This window comes from Nicotiana sylvestris, chromosome 8 (assembly GCF_000393655.2).
Source record: "Nicotiana sylvestris chromosome 8, ASM39365v2, whole genome shotgun sequence".
Lineage (NCBI taxonomy): Eukaryota > Viridiplantae > Streptophyta > Magnoliopsida > Solanales > Solanaceae > Nicotiana > Nicotiana sylvestris.
In genome coordinates, this window is record NC_091064.1 from 62,314,928 (window position 1) to 62,335,303 (window position 20,376).

At 42.0% G+C, this 20,376-nt stretch overlaps 1 protein-coding gene across 1 annotated transcript; it reads left to right on the top strand.

The window, feature by feature from the left end:
• The first annotated feature begins 13,782 nt into the window (after nucleotides 1-13,782).
• LOC138875122 (uncharacterized) lies at nucleotides 13,783-14,172 on the top strand. The gene has a single exon (XM_070153944.1). The coding sequence runs from the start codon at nucleotides 13,783-13,785 to the stop codon at nucleotides 14,170-14,172; it is 390 nt and encodes a 129-aa protein (XP_070010045.1).
• The last annotated feature ends 6,204 nt before the right edge of the window (nucleotides 14,173-20,376 follow it).

The window sequence follows — 20,376 nt, forward strand, 5'->3', positions numbered from 1 at the left end:
GTCGGCATGATGCCTCCGAAGCATAGACAAGTAGAAAACTAGATGAACTCCCAAGATGCTGGGAGGTAAAGCAAGATCATAAGCAACCTCCCCAACTCGCCTCAACACTTCTAATGGGCCAATAAACCTTGGGCTCAACTTGCCCTTCTTCCCTAATCTCATGATACCCTTCATTGGCGAAACTTTCAAGAGGACCTTCTCGCCGACCATGAATGATACATCACGCGTTGTCTGATCCGCGTAACTCTTCTGTCTGGACTGAGTTGTGCGAAGTCTTTCCTGAATCAACTTTACCTTCTCTATGGCATCTCTCACCAAATCTATACCATACAACTAAGCCTCTCTGAGCTCAAACCACTTGATAGGAGAACGACATTGCCGATCGTATAAAGCCTCAAATGGGGCCATCTCAATGCTGGATTGGTAACTATTGTTGTAAGCAAACTCGGCAAAGGCAAGAACTGATCCCATTTTCCTCCAAAGTCAATAACACATGCTCTAAGAATGTCCTCCAAAATTTGGACTGTCTGCTCTGACTATCCGTTGGTCTGAGGATGGAATGTTGTGCTGAGCTCCACACGGGTCCCCAACTCACTCTGAACAACACTCCAGAAATGCGAAGTGAACTGAGGGCCTCTATCTGATATGATGGAAACGGGCACACCACGCAATCGAACTATCTCCCAAATGTAGATCTGTGCCAACCTATCTGAAGTATGAGTAGTCCCTACCGGAATGAAGTGTACCAACTTGGTCAACCTGTCGATAATGACCCAAACTACATCAAACTTCCACAATTTCCACGGCAACCCAACTATGAAGTCCATAGTAATACGCTCTCACTACCACTCTGATATAGGCATCTGCTATAGTGTGCCACCTGGCCTATGGTGCTCATACTTAACCTACTGGCAATTCAAATACCTAGCCACATACTCAACGATGACCTTCTTCATTCGCCATCACCAATAATGCTACCTCAAGTCGCGATACATCTTTGTAGCACCTGAATGGATAGAATACCGTGAACTGTGTGCCTCTTAGGAATCCTCTCTCTCAATCCATCGACATTAGGAACACATAGGCGATCCTGGAGTCGCATAACACCATCCTCGCCCATAGAAACCTCTTTGGCACTACCCTGTAGCACCATCTATCTAAGAAATGCCAAATGCGGATCATCGAACTGTCAGGCCTTGATCTTCCCCAACAATAAACACTGAGCAACAACACATACAAGGACTCGGCTGGGCTCTTAAATGTCCAACCTCACATGTCTGTTAGCCAAGGACTGAATATCCAAATCTAGTGGCCTCTCATTCGCTGAAATGAATGCTAAGCTATCCATACTCTCTGCTTTCCTACTCATGGAATCTACGACCACATTTGCCTTGCCCGGATGATAAAGAATGGCGATGTCATAATCCTTTAGTAACTCAAGCCACCTACGCTGTCTCGAATTAAGATTCCTTTGTTTGAACAAATGCTGTAAGCTGCGATGATCAGTATAAACCTCACACAACACCCCATACAGATAATGCCTCCATATCTTAAGAGCATGGATAATCGCTACTAACTCTAGGTCATGTACATGGTAATTTTTCTCATGAATCTTTAGCTGACGTGAAGCATATGCAATAACTCGCCCCCCCTACATCAATACACAACCCAAGCCAATGCGTGAAGTGTCGCAATACACAGTATACATCCCCGAACTGGAAGGCAACACTAAGACTGATGCTGTAGTCAAAGATATCTTGAGCTTCTAGAAGATCGCCTTAAAATCATCGGACCAAAGTAAAGGAGCACCCTTCTGGGTCAATTAAGTAAGAGGTGATGTAATAGATGAAAACCCCCTGCACGAATCGACGGTAATAACCTGCTAGCCCCAGGAAACTCCTGATCTTGGTCACTTAAGTAGGACGTGGACAACTCTGAACTGCCTCAATCTTCTTGGGATCCACCTTAATACCCTCTCCTGACACAATATGCCCCAAGAATGCCACTGACTCTAGCCAAAACTCACACTTGGAGAACTTAGCATATAGCTTCTGCTCTCGCAAGGTCTGAAGTACTACTCTCAAATGCTGCTCGTGCTCCCCCAGGCTACGTGAGTATATCAAGATGTCGTCAATGAAGATGATAACAAATGAATTAATATAAGGTCTGAACACCCTGTTCATCAAGTCCATAAATGTTACTGGGGCATTAGTCAAGCCAAAAGACATCACCAGAAACTCATAATGACCATATCTAGTACCAAAAGCAGTCTTCAGAACATCTGAGTCCCGAATCTTCAACTGATGGTACTCTGATCTCAAGTCGATCTTAGAGAACACCCTAGCACCCTGCAACTGGTCAAACAAATCATTGATACGAGGCAATGACTACTTGTTCTTGATGGTAGCTTTGTTCAACTAGCTGTAATCAATGCACATCCTCATAGTCCCATCCTTCTTCATACAAACAGCACTGGTGCACCCTAAGGTGACATACTTGGTCTAACAAACCCCTTTGCTAACAACTCCTCAAGCTTCTCCTTCAACTCCTTCAACTCTTTCGGAGCCTACGGTACAGTGGAATAGATATAGGCTTGGTTCCTGGAGCCAAATCAATACAAAAATCAATATCACGATCTAGTGGCATGCTAGGAATGTCATAAGGAAACACATCGGTGAACTCCCGGACTATTGGAATTGAGTCAATCATTGGAGACTTTGCGGTGGTGTCCCAAACATAAGCTAGATAAGCCAAACATCCCTTCTCGACCATATGTTTAGCCTTCAGAAAGAGATAACTCAACTAGATGTATTTACTGAGGAACTCTTCCACTCCAACCTTGGCAATTCTGGCATTGCTAATGTAATAGTCTTGGCATGGCAATCTAGGACAACGTGATATGGGGATAACCAATCCATGCCCAAGATAACCTCAAAGCCGGTCATATCAAGAAACAAAAGATCTGCTCTAGTCTCGAAACCATGGAATGAAACCACACATGACCGGTAGATCCGATCCACAATCAAAGAATCGCCCACATGAGTGGACACATGAATGGGAGTACACAAGGGTTCACGAGGAATATCTAGGAAACGAGCAAATAGAGATGATACATATAAATAGGTAGACCCTGGATCAAATAGTACTGAAGCATCCCTACCATAGACGATAATAATACCTGTGATAACGGCATCTGAGGCCAATGCATCTGGCCTGGACGGAATGGCATAGAATCTGGTTGGCTGGCCTCCACCTGACTGAGCAGTAGCTGGCTGGCCTCCACCTCTAGGACGACCCCTACCAGTCTGTCTCTTGCCTTTGGGAGGCTGGGCAACCGGTGCTGCAATCATGGGCTGATAATCGTGCTATACCACCTTTCCCCAAAGTCTGGGACAAAATCTCTTCATGTGACCTGGATCCCCACACTTATAACAACCCCGTGGTGCCATATACTACTGTCATGAAGCCTAAGCCTACTGACCTGAATACCCACTAGAAGAAACCTAAATGGCCGGTGGGCGATATGAACTCTCTGGCATATCACTGAAGTAAGCACTGGAAGAACCAAGATGACCAGAATACCCGCCGGAGGAACTCTGAATAGCTGGTGGACGGTAAAAACTCTACGACATAGCACTGAAATAAGGCCTCAATAGAGCACCTCGAGGAGGTGGTGGTAGTGCTGAATATGGGGGCCTGCTGGGCTGACCCCTCCCGAAGCGACCTTTGCCCTTAGCTGGGGCACCTCTGAACTCTCTAGAAAACCGGGCCTCTTGTCCTGCTGAATGTGCTCTCTACCCCTCTGGCGATATCCCTCAATCCTGTGAGCAATCTCTACCACTAGCTGATACTTAGTACCCATCTCCACCTCTCTGGACATGCTAGCCTGAATACTGGGGTGCAACCCTGAAACAAATCTCTGCACTCTCTCGGTGTCCATAGGAAGTATCATAAGTGCATGGTGGGATAACTTAGAAAATCTCTCCTCATAATCTGTCACGGACATCTGGCCCTGCTCAAGCTGCTCAAACTGACCTCGCAACTCTTCCCTCTGAGAGGGTGGGATATACGTGTCCAATAGAAGCTATGTAAACTGGTCCCAATTCAGGGGAGGAGAACCTACTAGTCTGCCAAAAAGGTAAGACTGCCACCATCTACGGGCCCTGCCCTCCAGCTGGAAAGTAGTGAAGTCAACCCCATGGGACTCCAATATACTCATGTTATGCAGCCTATCCCTGCACTTATCAATGAAATTCTAGGCATCCTCATGACGCTCACCCCCGAAGATAGAAGGGTGTGGCCTAGTCCATCTGTCCAATAACTTCTGCGAATTGCTATGCACAGTTGGTCTTAGCTCAGGTGCCACTGCTGCAACTGGCTGGGCACCGCCCACAGGTAGAGTATTCGGAGTTTGGTATACGGCAGCTGCGTGCCTAGGAGCCTGAGAAGTAGGGGTTTTTGCTCCCTCTCCTACCTGAGACGTGGCTGGGTCTGCTGGAAATAAACTAGCCTGGGTCATAGAGTCCATGAACCGCAGCATACGACCCATGACCTCTTGGAAGCTTGGTGCGGTCATGATATTCGCCAGGGCAGGTGCTACTGCGGGCACCTCACCCTGCTCCTCAATAATGGGATCCACTGCTGGATCCATCGTTGGTGCAACTGGAGCAGCTCTAGGACGCCCTCATCCCCTACCTCAGGTCGATGCCCTCCCCCCGCCTCGGCCTCTAACAATTTGGGGAGCAGCTCTTTCCAGGTCTGGAACATCCGATGCATGCGTCCTCACCATATGTGAGAGACTAGAAGGAGAAATTTAATATACCATCAATTGCACGATAGGAGATGAATAAATAGTAGTTTCCTAACACCCAATAGCCTCCCGAAGATAAGTATAGACGTCTCTGTATCAATCCTCAAGACTTTATTAGGTTTGCACATGACTTGTGAGACCTACGTTAACCTAGTGCTCTAATACCATGTTGTCACGACCCAAATTCCATCGTAGGTCGTGATGGCGCCAACGCCATTGTTGGACAAGCCAACCCTAACCAATTAGTGTATTCTCAATTATTTTATTTAAACAATCTCATCATTTACATAACTTGAATTTAAAGCAAGTGATAATTAGCAATTCATAATGACAAATATACAACCCAAAGGAATAGTATACCAATGTGTGTGCCAGGAACTAGTGTCACAAGTGCTAGGGCAACTAGTAGAATATACAAAAAAAATGTAACTATCCTATTGCCTGGAACAGAATAGATAGTAATCACAAAAAAGGAGACTCCGGCATGCTGCTGAATGTCTCGGAAGGGGGCAGCACACCGTGGAATCTCGGTCAAGGATCGAGGTGCGCGACGGCTATGTAACTAGATGCACCTGCCTCAGATCCTGTACAATTAAGTACAGAAGCGTAGTATGAGTACATAAACAACATGTACCCAGTAACTATCTGGTCTAACCTCAAAGAAGTAGTGACGAGGGGTCGACTTGACACTTACTAGGGTCAATAATATGATAATAGGAAGTTAAATAATTCCAATTCACAATGTACATAGATAGAAACAAGTTCAAATAAGAAATAATAGTGAAAGTCCTCTCATGAATTAATAAATCTAGGCATTTCCTTCTTTTAAAACAAGTGGTCTTTCAAACAATAAATCATACAGATTATAAGACGTTCCGATTCCATTATCACACATTTTCCATCGAGGACGTTCGGCCCGATCCAACATAAAAGTAAAATGTGCATCGCCGAGGATCGAACGACCCGAATCATATTCGTATACAATTACCAACCTGCCGAGGCGAACGGCCCGCTCCCATGAGAGTAGTGGAAATAATCACCCCGCAAGCGGAATATACTTACGACGCGGTTAAGTATAGATACAACTTAAATGTTTCTTTAGTTCCTTTCAGAATAATTATTTACTTGAAATCCTTGAAATCATAACATTCTCAACGCGGTTTCAATCAATGCAATTCAACAATTTATAATCATGTAACAATATCCACAAAGCATGGTGTAAGCCTAGAACTACCCGGACATAACAGGAATAGTAACCACGTACGGACTCTCGTCACTTTGTGCATAAGCGACCCCCCACAATCAAAACACACGTTAATTAAGTTCACCTATGGGGAAATTTTCTTCTTACAAGGTTAGAAAAGAGACTTACCTCGCTTCACGACCTACTTTTCGGTCCAAGCTTAATCCCAAACCCTCAATTTGGTGCCAAACACTCCAAAACTATCAAAATAGAATAGAAACTAATCAATTTAGGCTTAAAAGTTCATATCCCAACCATTAGAGTGAATCCCCAATCTAAATTACAAGATTCTTAAAATTCGTCCCCGGGGCCACGTGCCCGGACTCCGGATATTTTTGAAGAAAGTTGTTACCCATAGCCTAAGGATCGATAATATATGATTTTTACTCCATTACATAACAAATTTTGTGGTTAAATCTTGTGTTTATCAAAACCCTAGGTTTTTACATAAATCCCATGATTTTCACTAATTATTATGCGTTAATCTACCAAAAACCCAAGTATTAAACTCACATTAAGTAGAAATAAGTTACCTCACAATGCTAGGTTAAAATCCCCCCTTTGAAAGCTCCCAAATCGCCTAAGTTTAGAAGTGAAATGAAATAAATGGCCTAAGTCCCGTTTTTAAAAGCTGTGTCCAGGCCTCTGATGTCGCATTTGCGACATCAGGTTCGCAAATGCGAAGTCGCAATTGCGATAAAACGATCGCAAATGCGAACTGGTCCTCACTCTGCCTTGATCGCAATTACGACAGAAGGGTCGCAAACGCGACCCTGCTAAGTTTGCAAATGCGAAGAAGATGTCGCAAGTGCGACCGCTGCCCCTATCTAGGCTTCATCGCAAATGCGATGCGTCCCTTGCAAATGCGAACATTTCCTCGCATTTGCCAGACCTGCAACATTGCCCAGAAACACCAAAAAACTGGGGTGTTTTGACCCCCAAGCCCCGTCCGAAACTCACCCGAGCCCTTGGGGCTCCACTCTAAATACTCACACAAGTCCAACAACATCGTACAAATTTGCTTGAGTGATTAAATGGCCGAAATAACATTTAAAGCTATGGATTTAACACCAAAATACATGAAATCCTTAAGAAAATTTAAAATTCCTATTTTTCCAACCGGACATCCGAATCACGTCAAATCAGTCCCGTTTCTCGGCAAATTTCACAGACAAGAGTTAAATGCTATATTGAACCTGTACCGGTCTCGGAAACCAACATACGAGCCCGATACCAACATGATCAAACATTATTCAATTTCTTTAAATCCTTATTTTCAATTTAACTATTTTAAACAAAAATTCATTACTCGGGTTAGGGACCTTGGAATCCGATTCCGTTATACGCCCAGGTCCCATATTTTACTACGGACCCTCCGAGACCATCAAAACACAAGTCTGGGTCCGTTTACTAAAAATATTGACCAAAGTCAAACTTGGCCTTTTAAGCCAACCTTAAGGAATCAAGTATTCTAATTTCAATCCAAACTCTTCCAAATCCCGAACCAACCATCCCCGCAAGTCGTAAATCAGTTAAAGCTAGTACAGGAACTCTTATTTAGGGGAATAGGGTTCTAGAAAGCAAAACGACCTGTAGGGTCGTTACAATAGTGATCCGCTCCCATTTCCACTCCGGAATCTCTAGCTTCTGAAGGAATCCACCTGGCCGCTGATGCTCATACTTCACCTGTTGACAATTTAGGCACCGCGTTACATAATCCACTATGTCTTTCTTCATTCTACTCCACCAATAATGTTGCCTCAAGTCCTGATACATCTTCACGGCACCTAGATGAATGGAGTACTGTGAACTATGAGCTTCCTGGAGAATCAACTCACGCAAACCATCTACATTGGGCACACATAGCCTGCCCCGCATCCTTAATGCCTCGTTATCTCCAATAGTAACCACCTTAGCATCACCTTGTTGAACTGTATCCTTAAGGACAAGCAGATGGGAGTCAACATATTGGCTCTCCCTAATACAATCATAAAGAGAAGACTGAGAAACCACACAAGCCAAAACTCAACTCGGCTCAGAAATATTCAATCTGGTTGTCCAAGGCCTGAACATCCAATGCTAATGGCCTCTCTGTTGCTGGTAGATATGCTAGACTGCGTAAACTCTTCACCCTATGACTCATGGCATCAACCACCATATTGGCCTTCCGGGGATGGTACAAAATAGTGATATCATAATCCTTAAGCAGCTCTAACCACCTCCGCTGATGCAAGTTAAGATCCTTTTGTTTGACGAGATGCTACAGACTCTATAATCGGTGTAGATCTCACAAGGGACACCGTACAAATAGTGCCGCTAAATCTTCAAGGCATGAACAATAGTTGCTAACTCAAGGTCATGGACAGGATAGTTCTTCTCATGCACCTTCAGCTATCTAGATGCGTAGGCATTCACTCTACCATCCTGCATCAACACCGCACTGAGACCAATTCGCGACGCATCACCATATACAATATAAGACCCCGAACCTGCAGACAATACTAATACTGGGGTTGTAGTCAAAGTTGTCTTGAGCTTTTGAAATCTCTCCTCACACTCCTCTGTCCACCTGAACGGGGCACCCTTCTAGGTCAGTCGGGTCATAGGTGTTGCAATGGATGAGAAACCCTCTACAAATCGATGGTAATACCCCGCAAACCAAGAAAACTTCGGATCTCTATAGCTGAGGATGGTCTGGGCCAACTCTGCACTATTTCAATCTTCCTCGGATCTACCTTGATCCCCTCACTTGATACTACATGACCCAAAAATTCCATTGAAGCTAGCCATAATTCACACTTTGAAAATTTTGCATATAACTTCTTTTCTCGCAAGGTCTGAAGCACAGTCCTCAGGTGCTGCTCATGATCCTCCCGACTTCGGGAATACACCAGAATGTCATCAATAAATACAATGACAAATGAGTCAAGATAGGGCCGAAATACATTGTGCATCAAATGCATGAATGATGCTGGGGCGTTGGTCAGCCCAAATGACATCACAAGGAACTCATAGTGACCATACCAAGTCTTGAAGGCCGTCTTCGGGATGTCTGGCTCCCGAATCTTCAACTAATGATAGTCTGAACGCAAGTCAATTTTTGAAAACACTCTGGCACCCTGTAACAGATAAAATAGGTCATTAATATGAGGCAATGGATACATGTTATTCCCTGTAACTTTGTTCAATTGGTGATAATCAATACATATGCGCATAGAACCATCCTTCTTCTTCACAAACAAGACTAGAGTACCCCAACGCAACACACTGGGCTGAATGAAGACCTTATCAAGCAACTCCTGAAATTGATTGTTTAACTCCTTCAACTCAGATGGAGCCATACGATATGGAAAAATAGAGATGAGATGAGTGCCCGGTAACAAATCAATGCCAAAGTCGATATCCCTATCCGGCGGCATGCCTAGAAGATCTGCTGGAAATACATCTGGATAATCCCTCACTATCGTAACTGACTCCACGGTAGGAGTATCAATACTAACATCTCTCACATAAGCTAGATGTGCATCACATCCCTTTCAACCATTCGCTAGGCCTTTAGAAATGAAATGACTCTTCTAGGAACATAATCTAAGGTACCTCTCTACTCTAACCGTGGTAATCCTGGCATAGCCAGTGTCACAGTCTTGGCGTGACAGTCAAGAATAGCATAATGGGGCGACAACCATTCCATGTCCAAAATAATATCAAAGTCTACCATACTAAGAAATAATAAATCTGCTGTTGTCTCAAAACTACTAAGAACAACCAAACACGACCAGTACACATGGTCAACAACAATAGAATCTCCCATAGGTGTAGACACATAAATAGGAGAACTCAAAGAATCACGGGATACACCCAAATGTGGAGCAAAATAAGATAACACATAGGAATAAGTGGAGCCCAGATCAAATAAGACCGATGCATCTCTTTGACAGATGGAACAATACCTGTAATGACAGAGTCAGATGCAACTTCCTCTGTCCGAGCAGGAAGAGCATAATATCTGGCCTGGCCTCCCCTTCTAGGGCGACCTCTACCTACCCGACCTCCACCTCGAGCTGACTGTGTAGGTGGAGTGGTAGTTGGTGCTGTAACCATAACATGAGGACCCGATGGGGCATGCAGTGTGATAAGTAGGGATTTTGACTGCTTATTTGCTCACTTTTACTTGCGTTTTAGCTAAAAAATTCTTAAAGCTATTCTTGAGAACTAATGAAATGTGCTTTCATGTAGGAATATTGAGAAATAAGACAAAAAAATCAAAATTAACTCATAAAGGAGTCAAAATTAGACAAGAACCAAAACAAGGAAAAAGGCCTACAGTACGGACCGTTAGGGGTGTTCACGGTTCGGTTTGGCCAGTTTTTGATTAAAACCAAAACCAAACCAATTTAATCGGTTTTTAAAATTTTAAAACCAAAACCAAACCAAATTACATACAAATCATCGTTTGGTTTGGTTCGGTTTGGTTCGTTTTTTTGGTTCCTAATAAGCTAATAATAAGTTGATAATAGTAAAACAACACTAGACAACAATCTAAAAATAATTTGCTAAATTTATGCTTTTTTATATATTTATTTCGGAACTGAAAGTTTATTTACCTGTTTATACGAAAAAAATGAACAAAAAACAAACTAAAAGTTTACTTTCTCAAGCTTTAGCTACTATAGTCTTGCAATTTGAGTTTGCTTTCTTTACTCTTGTCGTAGATTTTCTTTTTCTAATTCTTTTATTAGGAAAAATTATGTGTGTAGGTTAGAGAATTAGATTCTCTTAAGGAAAAGAAAATTGGGCGATTCCTATTTTTTGGGCTTAGGCAATCTTTTAAGATATAAGTAGGATAAATCAAAATTCAAAATAATAATTAAAATGCATAAAGTATTTAAAATTATTTACGAAAAGTTATTATCTCATATATCAATAATTATTCATATTTTTATATAATTATTCGGTTCGATTCGTTTTTTTCGATTTTTTATAATAGAACCAAAATCAAACCAAATAGTATTGATTTTTAAAATTTAAAACCAAAACCAATTCGAATCAAGAAAAATATCGGTTTACTTAATCGGTTTGGTTCGATTTTCGGTTTGGATCGGTTTTCTGTCAAACCGTGAACAGCCCTACGAACCGCATAATAATGTGTGCGGCCGCAAAATAATAAAAGAGCACTATTAGATTTCAAGAAGAGTATGCGGACCGAACAATTATTGTGCAGCTACAGAAGAGGAGATTTAGAGAGCTGGATTTTGGGCAGGCTGAAGATACGCAGATCACACCATAATTGTGCAGCCGCTGGACGGCAAGTGTGGCCACACTCATAATTGTGCAGTCCATAGAAGAGAAGAATCAGAGAGCCACATGTTCAAGTGTGTGGCCGCACTCATATTTATGCGGTCCACACAATCAAATAAAGTGTGGTCGCATCCCACTTTTGTGCGACCGTAGAAGGCCCAGTTGACCAATCAAGCTCAGAGTGCGGATCGCACACAGAATTGTGCGGCCATACAACCTCCGCAAGGGCATTTTTGTCAGATATTAGCATAGTATAAATAGAACTTTTTGTCATTTTTAGGTTAAGTTGTATCAGTGTAGAGTACCTGAGCCGTTTTTCTTTACTGCTTTGAGTAATATTGTACTAGCTCAACTTCTAAACATTAAATTTTCTTTCCATAATCAATTATTATGCATTATATCTTAATTTCTTCTTTAATTTCTTCATTTTTTATTAGTAGCTAAATTTCTAGCTAGGGTTGTGGCTCAACCCTAGTGTGGGTACTTAAATGGGTGTTTGATTTAGGGCTTATTTTTGATTGGGTTAGTGGTATTTAGCCTAGTTCTTGCTTGAATTCAAGAATTAATGGTTGAGAACATTAATTCATGTCTAATTGACTTAGTCTCTTTTTGAGAAAGAGAGACTAAGTCTAGAAAAACTTGGCTAACAAGAAATTGGGGTGAACTCAAGAAATTGATAGCCCCAATTAAAGGCTCAAATCGAGAGATAGTAAGACCCGACTTGAGCATATATCACTTGATTTGTGCAATACCCATTTGGACTTGAGAAAGCCAAATTGGAAAAAATCACTCAAACTACCAAGAGGTATAGAGTGGGTAATTGCGTGTGATTACTATATTACAACCCTGACCAATCAAACTTGCCCTAGAGTTTATAACCCGTTAAGTAAGCACTTAGGTGGAAGTCACGACCCTAGATCTTTTATCATTTGAAAAATAACCAAAATCAAAAATATTGTCTCCTAGTGTTATATTTGCAATAAATAGCTTAAAGTAGAAGTAGAAACAATAAAAAAGTATGTGAAAAGTAATTTGAGGCACATCATACAATTACATTAAATATATACCTAATCATAATTCTAACTCCCTGTGGATTCGACCCAGACATGCATTGGGTTTTTATTATTTCTTCGACCGCCTCACTACCTATATTTGTTGTGTGAGTTTGGGCGACATCAATTTTTTGGCGTCGTTGTCGGGGATCGACTGTGGTTACCAATGACAAAAATGAGTTAATTCCTACAAGAACGGTGACCAGTTGGAGGGTGTATATGGACCATCGCAAGCTCAACAAAGTTACAATAAAAGATCATTTCCCACTTCCCTTCCTTGATCAAATGCTTGATAGGTTGGTCGTGCGTGCTTTCTATGGTTTCCTTGATAGGTATTCTGGCTACAATCAAATTCTTATTGCTCTGTAGGATCAAGAAAAGACTACATTCACTTGTCCCTATGGTACTTTTGCATTCTCACGCATGCCATTTGGTTTATGTAATGCATTGACGACTTTTCAACGGTGTATGATGGCCATTTTCACCGACATGGTGGAGGGTATTCTTGAGGTCTTCATGGATGATTTCTCTATGGTTGGAAACTCTTTTGATGATTGCTTGAACAATTTGGATAGAGTCTTGGCTAGATGTGAGGAGATAAATTTGGTGTTGAATTGGGAGAAGTGTCACTTCATGGTCGAGGAAGGCATTGTCCTCAGTCATAAAATTTCAAAGCATGGTATTGAGGTTGACAAGGCCAAAATTGTGGTGATTTCCAAACAACCTCCCCCTACATCCGTGAAGGGAGTGGGGAGCTTCTTAGGTCATGCGGGTTTATATCATCGATTCATCAAGGACTTTTCCAAGGTGGTAAACCCTTTGTGTAAACTTTTGCAGAAGGATGCCAAGTTCCATTTCAATAAAGATTGTATGAAGGCATTCGAATTGCTTAAGTTCAAGTTAACTACTACTCCTATTATTATCGCACCAGATTGGAGCTTGCCTTTTGATCTCATGTGTGACACTAGTAATGTAGCAGTTGGAGCGGTGTTGGGGCAACATATCAAAAAAATCTTCCATCCGGTCTACTATACACGCAAGACCATGAATGATGCCCAAGTCAACTACACACTAACCGAAAAGGAGCTACTTGCTATTGTCTTTGCTATGGAGAAGTTCCACCCATACTTGATGGGTACAAGGGTGATTGTTCACACCGACCATGAGGTGCCTCGATATTTGATAAGCAAGAAAGATTCTAAGGAAAGGTTTATGCGGTGGGTACTTCTATTGCAAGAGTTTGATCTAGATATTCAAGACCTCAAGGGTAGTGAAAATTAAGTGGGGGACCACTTGTCCCAATTGGAGGAGGAGGGGGGCCACATGACGGCCTTGAGATCAATGATTCATTTCGCGACGAGCAACTCCTAGTCGTTTCAATGACCGGGATGCCATGGTTCGCCGTCTTAGAAAACTATATTTTGAGCGGCATTGTATCGAATGAGTTCTCTTTAAACCAAAGGAAAAAGCTCAAACGGGATTGCCTTGACTATTATTGGGATGAGTCATACCTCTTTCGAATTTGTACCGATGGTATAATTCGACAATATGTACCGGAGGCGGAACAAATGGGTATTCTTGAGGCTTGCCACTCTTCACCGTATGGTGGTCACCATGGTGGAGTACTAACGGCGGCAAAGGTTTTGAGTTGTGGATTCTATTGGCCTACGCTCTACAAGGATGCTAGTGAGCTTGTCAAGAATTCTAATGAATGCCAAAGGGCCGGTGGGATCTCAAAGAAGAATGAATGCGTCTCACCACCATGTTAGAGATAGGTATCTTCGATGTGTGGGGTATTGATTTCATGGGTCCATTTGTTATCTCTTGTGGGAACACCTATTCTAGTCGCGGTTGATTATGTGTCTAAGTGGGTCGAGGTCGTTGCTTTGCCCAACAATGAAGCGAGGAGTGTGGTGGCATTCTTGAAGAAGAGCATCTTTACGAGGTTTGGTACACCGAGGGCCATTATTAGTGATGGGGGTTCGCATTTTTGCAACAAAGCTTTTGATACCTTACCCACAAAGTATGGTGTCACTCACAAAGTATCGACCCCTTACCATCCTCAAGCAAGCGGGCAAGTTGAAGTCTCCAACCGGGAGATCAAGAGTATTTTGTCAAAGATAGTCAATGCCAACCGGACAGATTGGTAACTTGATGATGCTCTTTGGGCTTATAAAATGGCCTACAAAACACCGATAGAGATGTCTCCATATCGGTTAGTGTTCGGGAAGGCATGCCATCTTCCGGTGGAACTTGAGTATAAGGTTATGTGGGCTTTGAAGAAGTTGAACCTTGAGTGGGATGTCGCAACAAACCTAAGGGTGTCACAATTGAATGAGCTTAATGAATTCTGATATCATGCCTACACAAGTTCGTCCATTTACAAGGAGAAGATGAAGTACATCCACAACAAGGAGTTTAAAGAAGGTGATCTTGTGCTATTGTTCAATTCCCGGTTACGGATGTTTCCGGGCAAGTTGAAGTCAAAAGGGAGTGGCCCATTTGAAGTGGTGAATGTAACCCCCGTTGGTGCTCTAGATTTGAAAAATAAGAACGATGAGGTGGTTAGAGTCAATGGGAACCGGTTTAAACACTATCTTGGAAAGGTTGATGATTGCCTCAACGTGGAGGTTCTCCATTTCAAATGATTGGTAATCTACATCATGTCACGACGTTAAATCAGGCGCTTCTTGGGAGGCAACCCATGTGTCTTTTTCTTTTTCTTGTTTTTCTTGTTTAGATTAGATAGGCTTTGTTTTGTGCTAACTAGTTTTGAAGTGTATGCAGAAATGGGTGTCACTGCAAGGACTGTGCAAGAAAAATCAGCTAATTATCACAAAAATGCGGACCGCACAATCACTCTGCGGCCGCACAATTTTGTGTGCGGTCGCACAACTGGAAGACCAACAATGCATGCTCTCTGAAGTTTGGCCTATCAAATTTACTTAACAATGTGCGGCCACACACAAAATTGTGCGGTTCGCACAATTCTATGGCCGCACTCACTTTTATGCGGACCGCAACAATTCTTCAAAGGGATAGGTAAAGAGTGCAGACAGCACTAAAAATTGTGCGGCCGCACTCAGGAAAATTCTGGACCCCGGCGGGGTCACCCTATAAATAGGGCTTTTTATAAATTTTCACACTTAACACTCTCTAAACTCTCAAGCCCTAAGCAAGCACAATGCACACCCCATTAGTTCTAAATTTTCAAGCATTTCGTCTGTGTAGATTTTCACCCGCATCCTTTATTACTGGTATGTTCATTACATCTTTAGATTTTTCATCTTTTTTTAGTTTTGTTCTTTTGTTTAGGGTTATATTCATGCCTAAAAATGTCAACTATTAATCATTTTTTTTAGAATCATGTGGGTAGTATCTTAGATGTTTATTGGGGTCTGGGTAAGTAGCTAATCATGTTTAGTTGCTCAAGCCATGCCTAATTCTTAAAAAACTTGTATGAATCGTAAAGCAGTGCCGTGATAATTTATATTGTGCGTCCATACACATTTTTGTACGGTATGCAGTTCTCTTAGTTAGGGCTTTTATGTGCTTGAATTGTGCAGACCGCACTAAAAATATGTGGTCCGCAGCAAAATTGTGCGGTTCGCGCTGATGAATGATCAGAGAACCCAGTATTCTAAACCTGGGGCTGTGCGGCCACAGTCAAAATTGTGCGGACGCACTCACTTTTGTGCAGTCCACACTTGACAGTCTGCAGCCACATTCATTTTTGTGTGGTCCTCACTGCCTCTTCTGACACTGTTTTCCCACAATTGGCATGCAATTGTCATGCATGTATTTGTGTCCTATGAACCTGAACTCTAACTGATTCTTATTGTTATGAATTACAGATAATGGTTAGATCACGTGGTAGAGGAGATACATCAAAAGGGAAGGCAGAACCCTCCCGAGGCCGAGGCCAAGGCAAGAGTAACCTACCACTTGCCATTCAGAGAGCCATAGGCAAGAAACCAACCACCAATCGATTTCCTAAACCCTCCGAGACTAGTGAGTATCTCCCATATGGGGAAGCTTCTGAGGGTAACTCTGTGCAAGCACAACTGGAAGCCCAATCACAACAAGTCCCGTGTAGATTCAACTTGGTAGATGAGTCATCTTCTGCTGCTAGTTCTTCTGAAGGTTCAGAAGAGGGTAGCCAAGATACTGAGCCCTCTTCCTCACATACCCCGGCTGCACCAATCAATGTTGATGATGATAATGATATCCCGGACGATGGTAGAGGGGGTGATGCTATAGTGGGGGTTAGAAAGGTCAAGAAGAAGAGAGATGTGGGAAGACAGATTTGTTAGCTTGACTGCGTTTAATAGATTTAGAGAGTGGTGCCCCTAGATATCGCTCACTCTTGAGCGACAATTCTTGATGAAGGATTTGGATAAGCACAACCGAAATGTTCTCAAACAGTTTCAGGAGAGAAAAAGATGGAAATGGTTCACCCAAACCATCCTCGATGCAAATGAGCACTTGGTTAAAGAATTTTATGCCAATGTAGCTCATATTAAGAAGGGTACCAAGGTGACAAAACTGCGAAATTTGAAAATCCGATTCGACTCTTGTGCTTTGAACCCTTATGCGGGATTTGAAGAAGTGGAGACAGTCCAATACTTGGAAAAGTTGGCTATGGGTGATGCAGCTCGACCGTGGCTAGCTGAGATTTTGTCTATTCGAGGATCAACACCTTCGTAGCTCACCGTACGGATTCCCATATTCCGGGTTGCCCTAAACTTTGAGGCAAAAGGGTGACAAACCTTCATGTGCAGGCATTTGTGTCTAAACGAGAACAACCTCCCACTTCCCCGAGCAATCTTGATGGCCTCAATTATGGTTGGGTACCCGATGAATGTGGGTGCTATCATGTCCACAAACATCACTTTTGCTGTCCAAAAAGGTGAAAGATCCTACCTATACCTGAACTTCCTTACTGAATACTTTAAAGATCAAAAGGTGGAACCGAGGCAATATGATATAGATGTTAAGGCAAATAAGCCTTTCTCATGGTACCACATCCAGGGTGCTGACAACCTGAAGTCCAAGGGTAAGGCAACTACCTCCACTAGCCAGTCTAAGGAGCCAACGGTAGCAGTTACTGATTCAGCTACTGAGCTTTTCACTAATTCCATGCCTTCCATAACAGCCGGTCCCTCCACCGGGATAACAGCCATGCCACCACCTACTTCTTCCAAACTATCAGTGCCATTATTAGTGTAAACTTCATCCACCTATTCACAGACTGCACTGCGAGTCTCCAGACAATGGCGAGTCTCAACAACTGGATGCAGGAACCTACTTGAAAGCTATCTGACATATCCAGTATTTTTGCAGCACAGTCAGCATCCCCAACAGCACCACAGGTACCTCCGTCAGTGGAGGAAACATTGAAGAAGATTCTAAATAACTAGAAGACCATTATGGAGACTTTAGTGGCACATGAGGAGGTCATAGAGGAGTTGGGAAAGCAGACAAAGAAGATGCGGAAGTCTCAGGCATCGAATAGGTCAATGGACAAGTTGAGAAAAGCGGTTTCCAAGATTGCATCTACCGGAGATCTACCACTGGACTTACTTATGGAAGGAGCACCTTCAGACCCAGCAGCACAGGCAGCACCAACAGTACCAGAGGCATCACATATAGCAGTTGGCCAGTATGAGGAGTCGGTTGCAACTGCCTACACCGCTGAGAAGATGATATAGATGCTTAGCAACCCTATTATCCCTTAGCCAGGTGATGATAAGATACAACTCAAGGAGACAAAGGGTGTTGCAGATCTCATGCAGACTGAAACCACATAGGGAGTTCTCTTAACTCTCTACCCTTTCCTGTTCTTATTTTTGTTAAGTATTGGGGACAATGCTTATTTATATTCGAGGGGCGGTCTATTTTGATTGATTGACAATGACATTTGGCCTGTAATAACTCTTATACTATTTTTCTTTTATCTTTATTTTCTCTTTGGGTATGTATGTATTCTTCTCTCTCATTTGATGTATATATTTATTCCCCTTATGTATATATTCATATCCTTCTGCTATGTACATTAATTTGTCTTACTTTCTGTAGTTTACTTCATAGCTTATTTAGTTTGTTTTTCTTAGTAGTATAACTTCTTATTTTATTTAGTAGCTTCTTTTTGATTTATTAGGTTCTTTTTTGTTTAAGTGAACAATAAGCCATTGGTTTTCTTAATGCCACGGTTCTTTCCAAAGGAGAATTTTGTATGAACCGGGTGGCTCTTCCCAACGATGGATGGTGTGACAACCTTCTTAAGGGATTGAGTCCGTTTTCTTTTATGTTTAGGCAAATATATTAGTAATGAATAAAAGGGTCTCAAGCATGATTCACTTGGTACCAACCCATTTACCTCCGACCTTATGGTTAAAAACAAAGTTGTTGGCATAAAATATCCATAGTTGTGACCTTTTGACTCTTGTGTTGACTTAAACAGTCATCGAGTGGTTCAGTCGAGCCATTTGTAATTCTCAATCTTAACTAGGGTTGTTGTGGGACCTCAACTCCGTTCTCTTTAGCAAACCAGCAGCGTGAGAGGTGAGGTATTGAATTGCAAGTCCAAGTTCCCGTGCAAATAGTTTAGAACTTGCCTGAATGTTTTTCTAGGTGAAATTCTAAGTGTAGCTTGGCTTGAGAAATGATTGTAGGCTCTCCTTGATCTGAATTGAAGTTTGAAATCTTCCATAGCCTGACAACGTGATATCCCTAGTCAACCCATTTGAGCCTAAACCCTTTTTCTTTCAATAACAACGTTACAAGCCTTTACCTATTTTGTAATGACCCTCTCTTGGCACCCAATCTTTCCTTAGCATTCTTCAGAAAAAATTGGTAAAAACATAAGTTTGGAAGAGAAACGAGGAGTTTGAAAGTGATAAAAGGTACAAAGAAGAGAAATAAATGAAGAAAAGGGAAGGCAAATAAAAGAAAGAAAGAACAAAAAGAAAAATGCCAAAAAAGAAAGTGAATAAGGTAGAAAGTTGAAGGGATTCAAAGAAAACAATGATGAAAGGCATGGAGTGAATAGAAAAGGAAGAAAAAAATGAATGTCATGACCAATAAAGAGTGACGTTACGACTCTCTAGTTCCCCTGAGGAAAAAGAAATTGACTCAAAGAGTCGACAAAGTTGAGCCAAAATGAGAAAATGGAGTGCTTAAGGAAAGATGAACTTATTTTATTTCATCAAGACTTACCTCGATCCAAAAATCCTTCACTACATCCCGAAAAATCCCTACATGATTTCAAGTTTAGTGAGCTTACATTAGTGGTGATTTACATAAGGGGCGAGCATATGGTACTTAAAGTCGTACTTGTGACATTCTTTTAAGAGAGATGAGCGAATTTTTCACAATTCTTGAATTGATTATCACATTCCTAAGTGAGTTATGCCAACAGAGAGTAGAGGAGGAGGAGTTTGGGATCCAAAATGACCTACGTGAAAGAGCGAGCTTCCTTGATGAATAGAGTCAACTCTCGATGCTCTAGTGTCACATTAGAACTATTGTACTCAAAAAGTCAAATCATTGTATTGTTGATAGTTCCTACGTGTTGTGGGTAATTGTTGGTCACAATTGATGTGTGATTGATTCACCTTAAGCTAGCTTAAATATCCCTTTTTCTAGTGGAGGTGGGAATTGTCTTAATTGCTTGAGGACAAGCAAAAGCTTAAGTTTGGGGGAGTTGATAAGTAGGGATTTTGACCGCTTATTTGCCCTATTTTACTTGCGTTTTAGCTCAAAAATGCTTAAAGATATTCCGGAGAACTAATGAAATGTGCTTTCATAAGGAATATTGGGAAACGAGTCAAAGAAGTCAAAATCAACTCATAAAGGAGTCAAAATTGGACAAGAACCAAAAAAGGCAAAAAAGCCTACAGTGCGGACTGCATAATAATGTGTGCGACCGCAAATTAATGAAAGAGCACTGTTAGATTTCAAGAAAAATATGC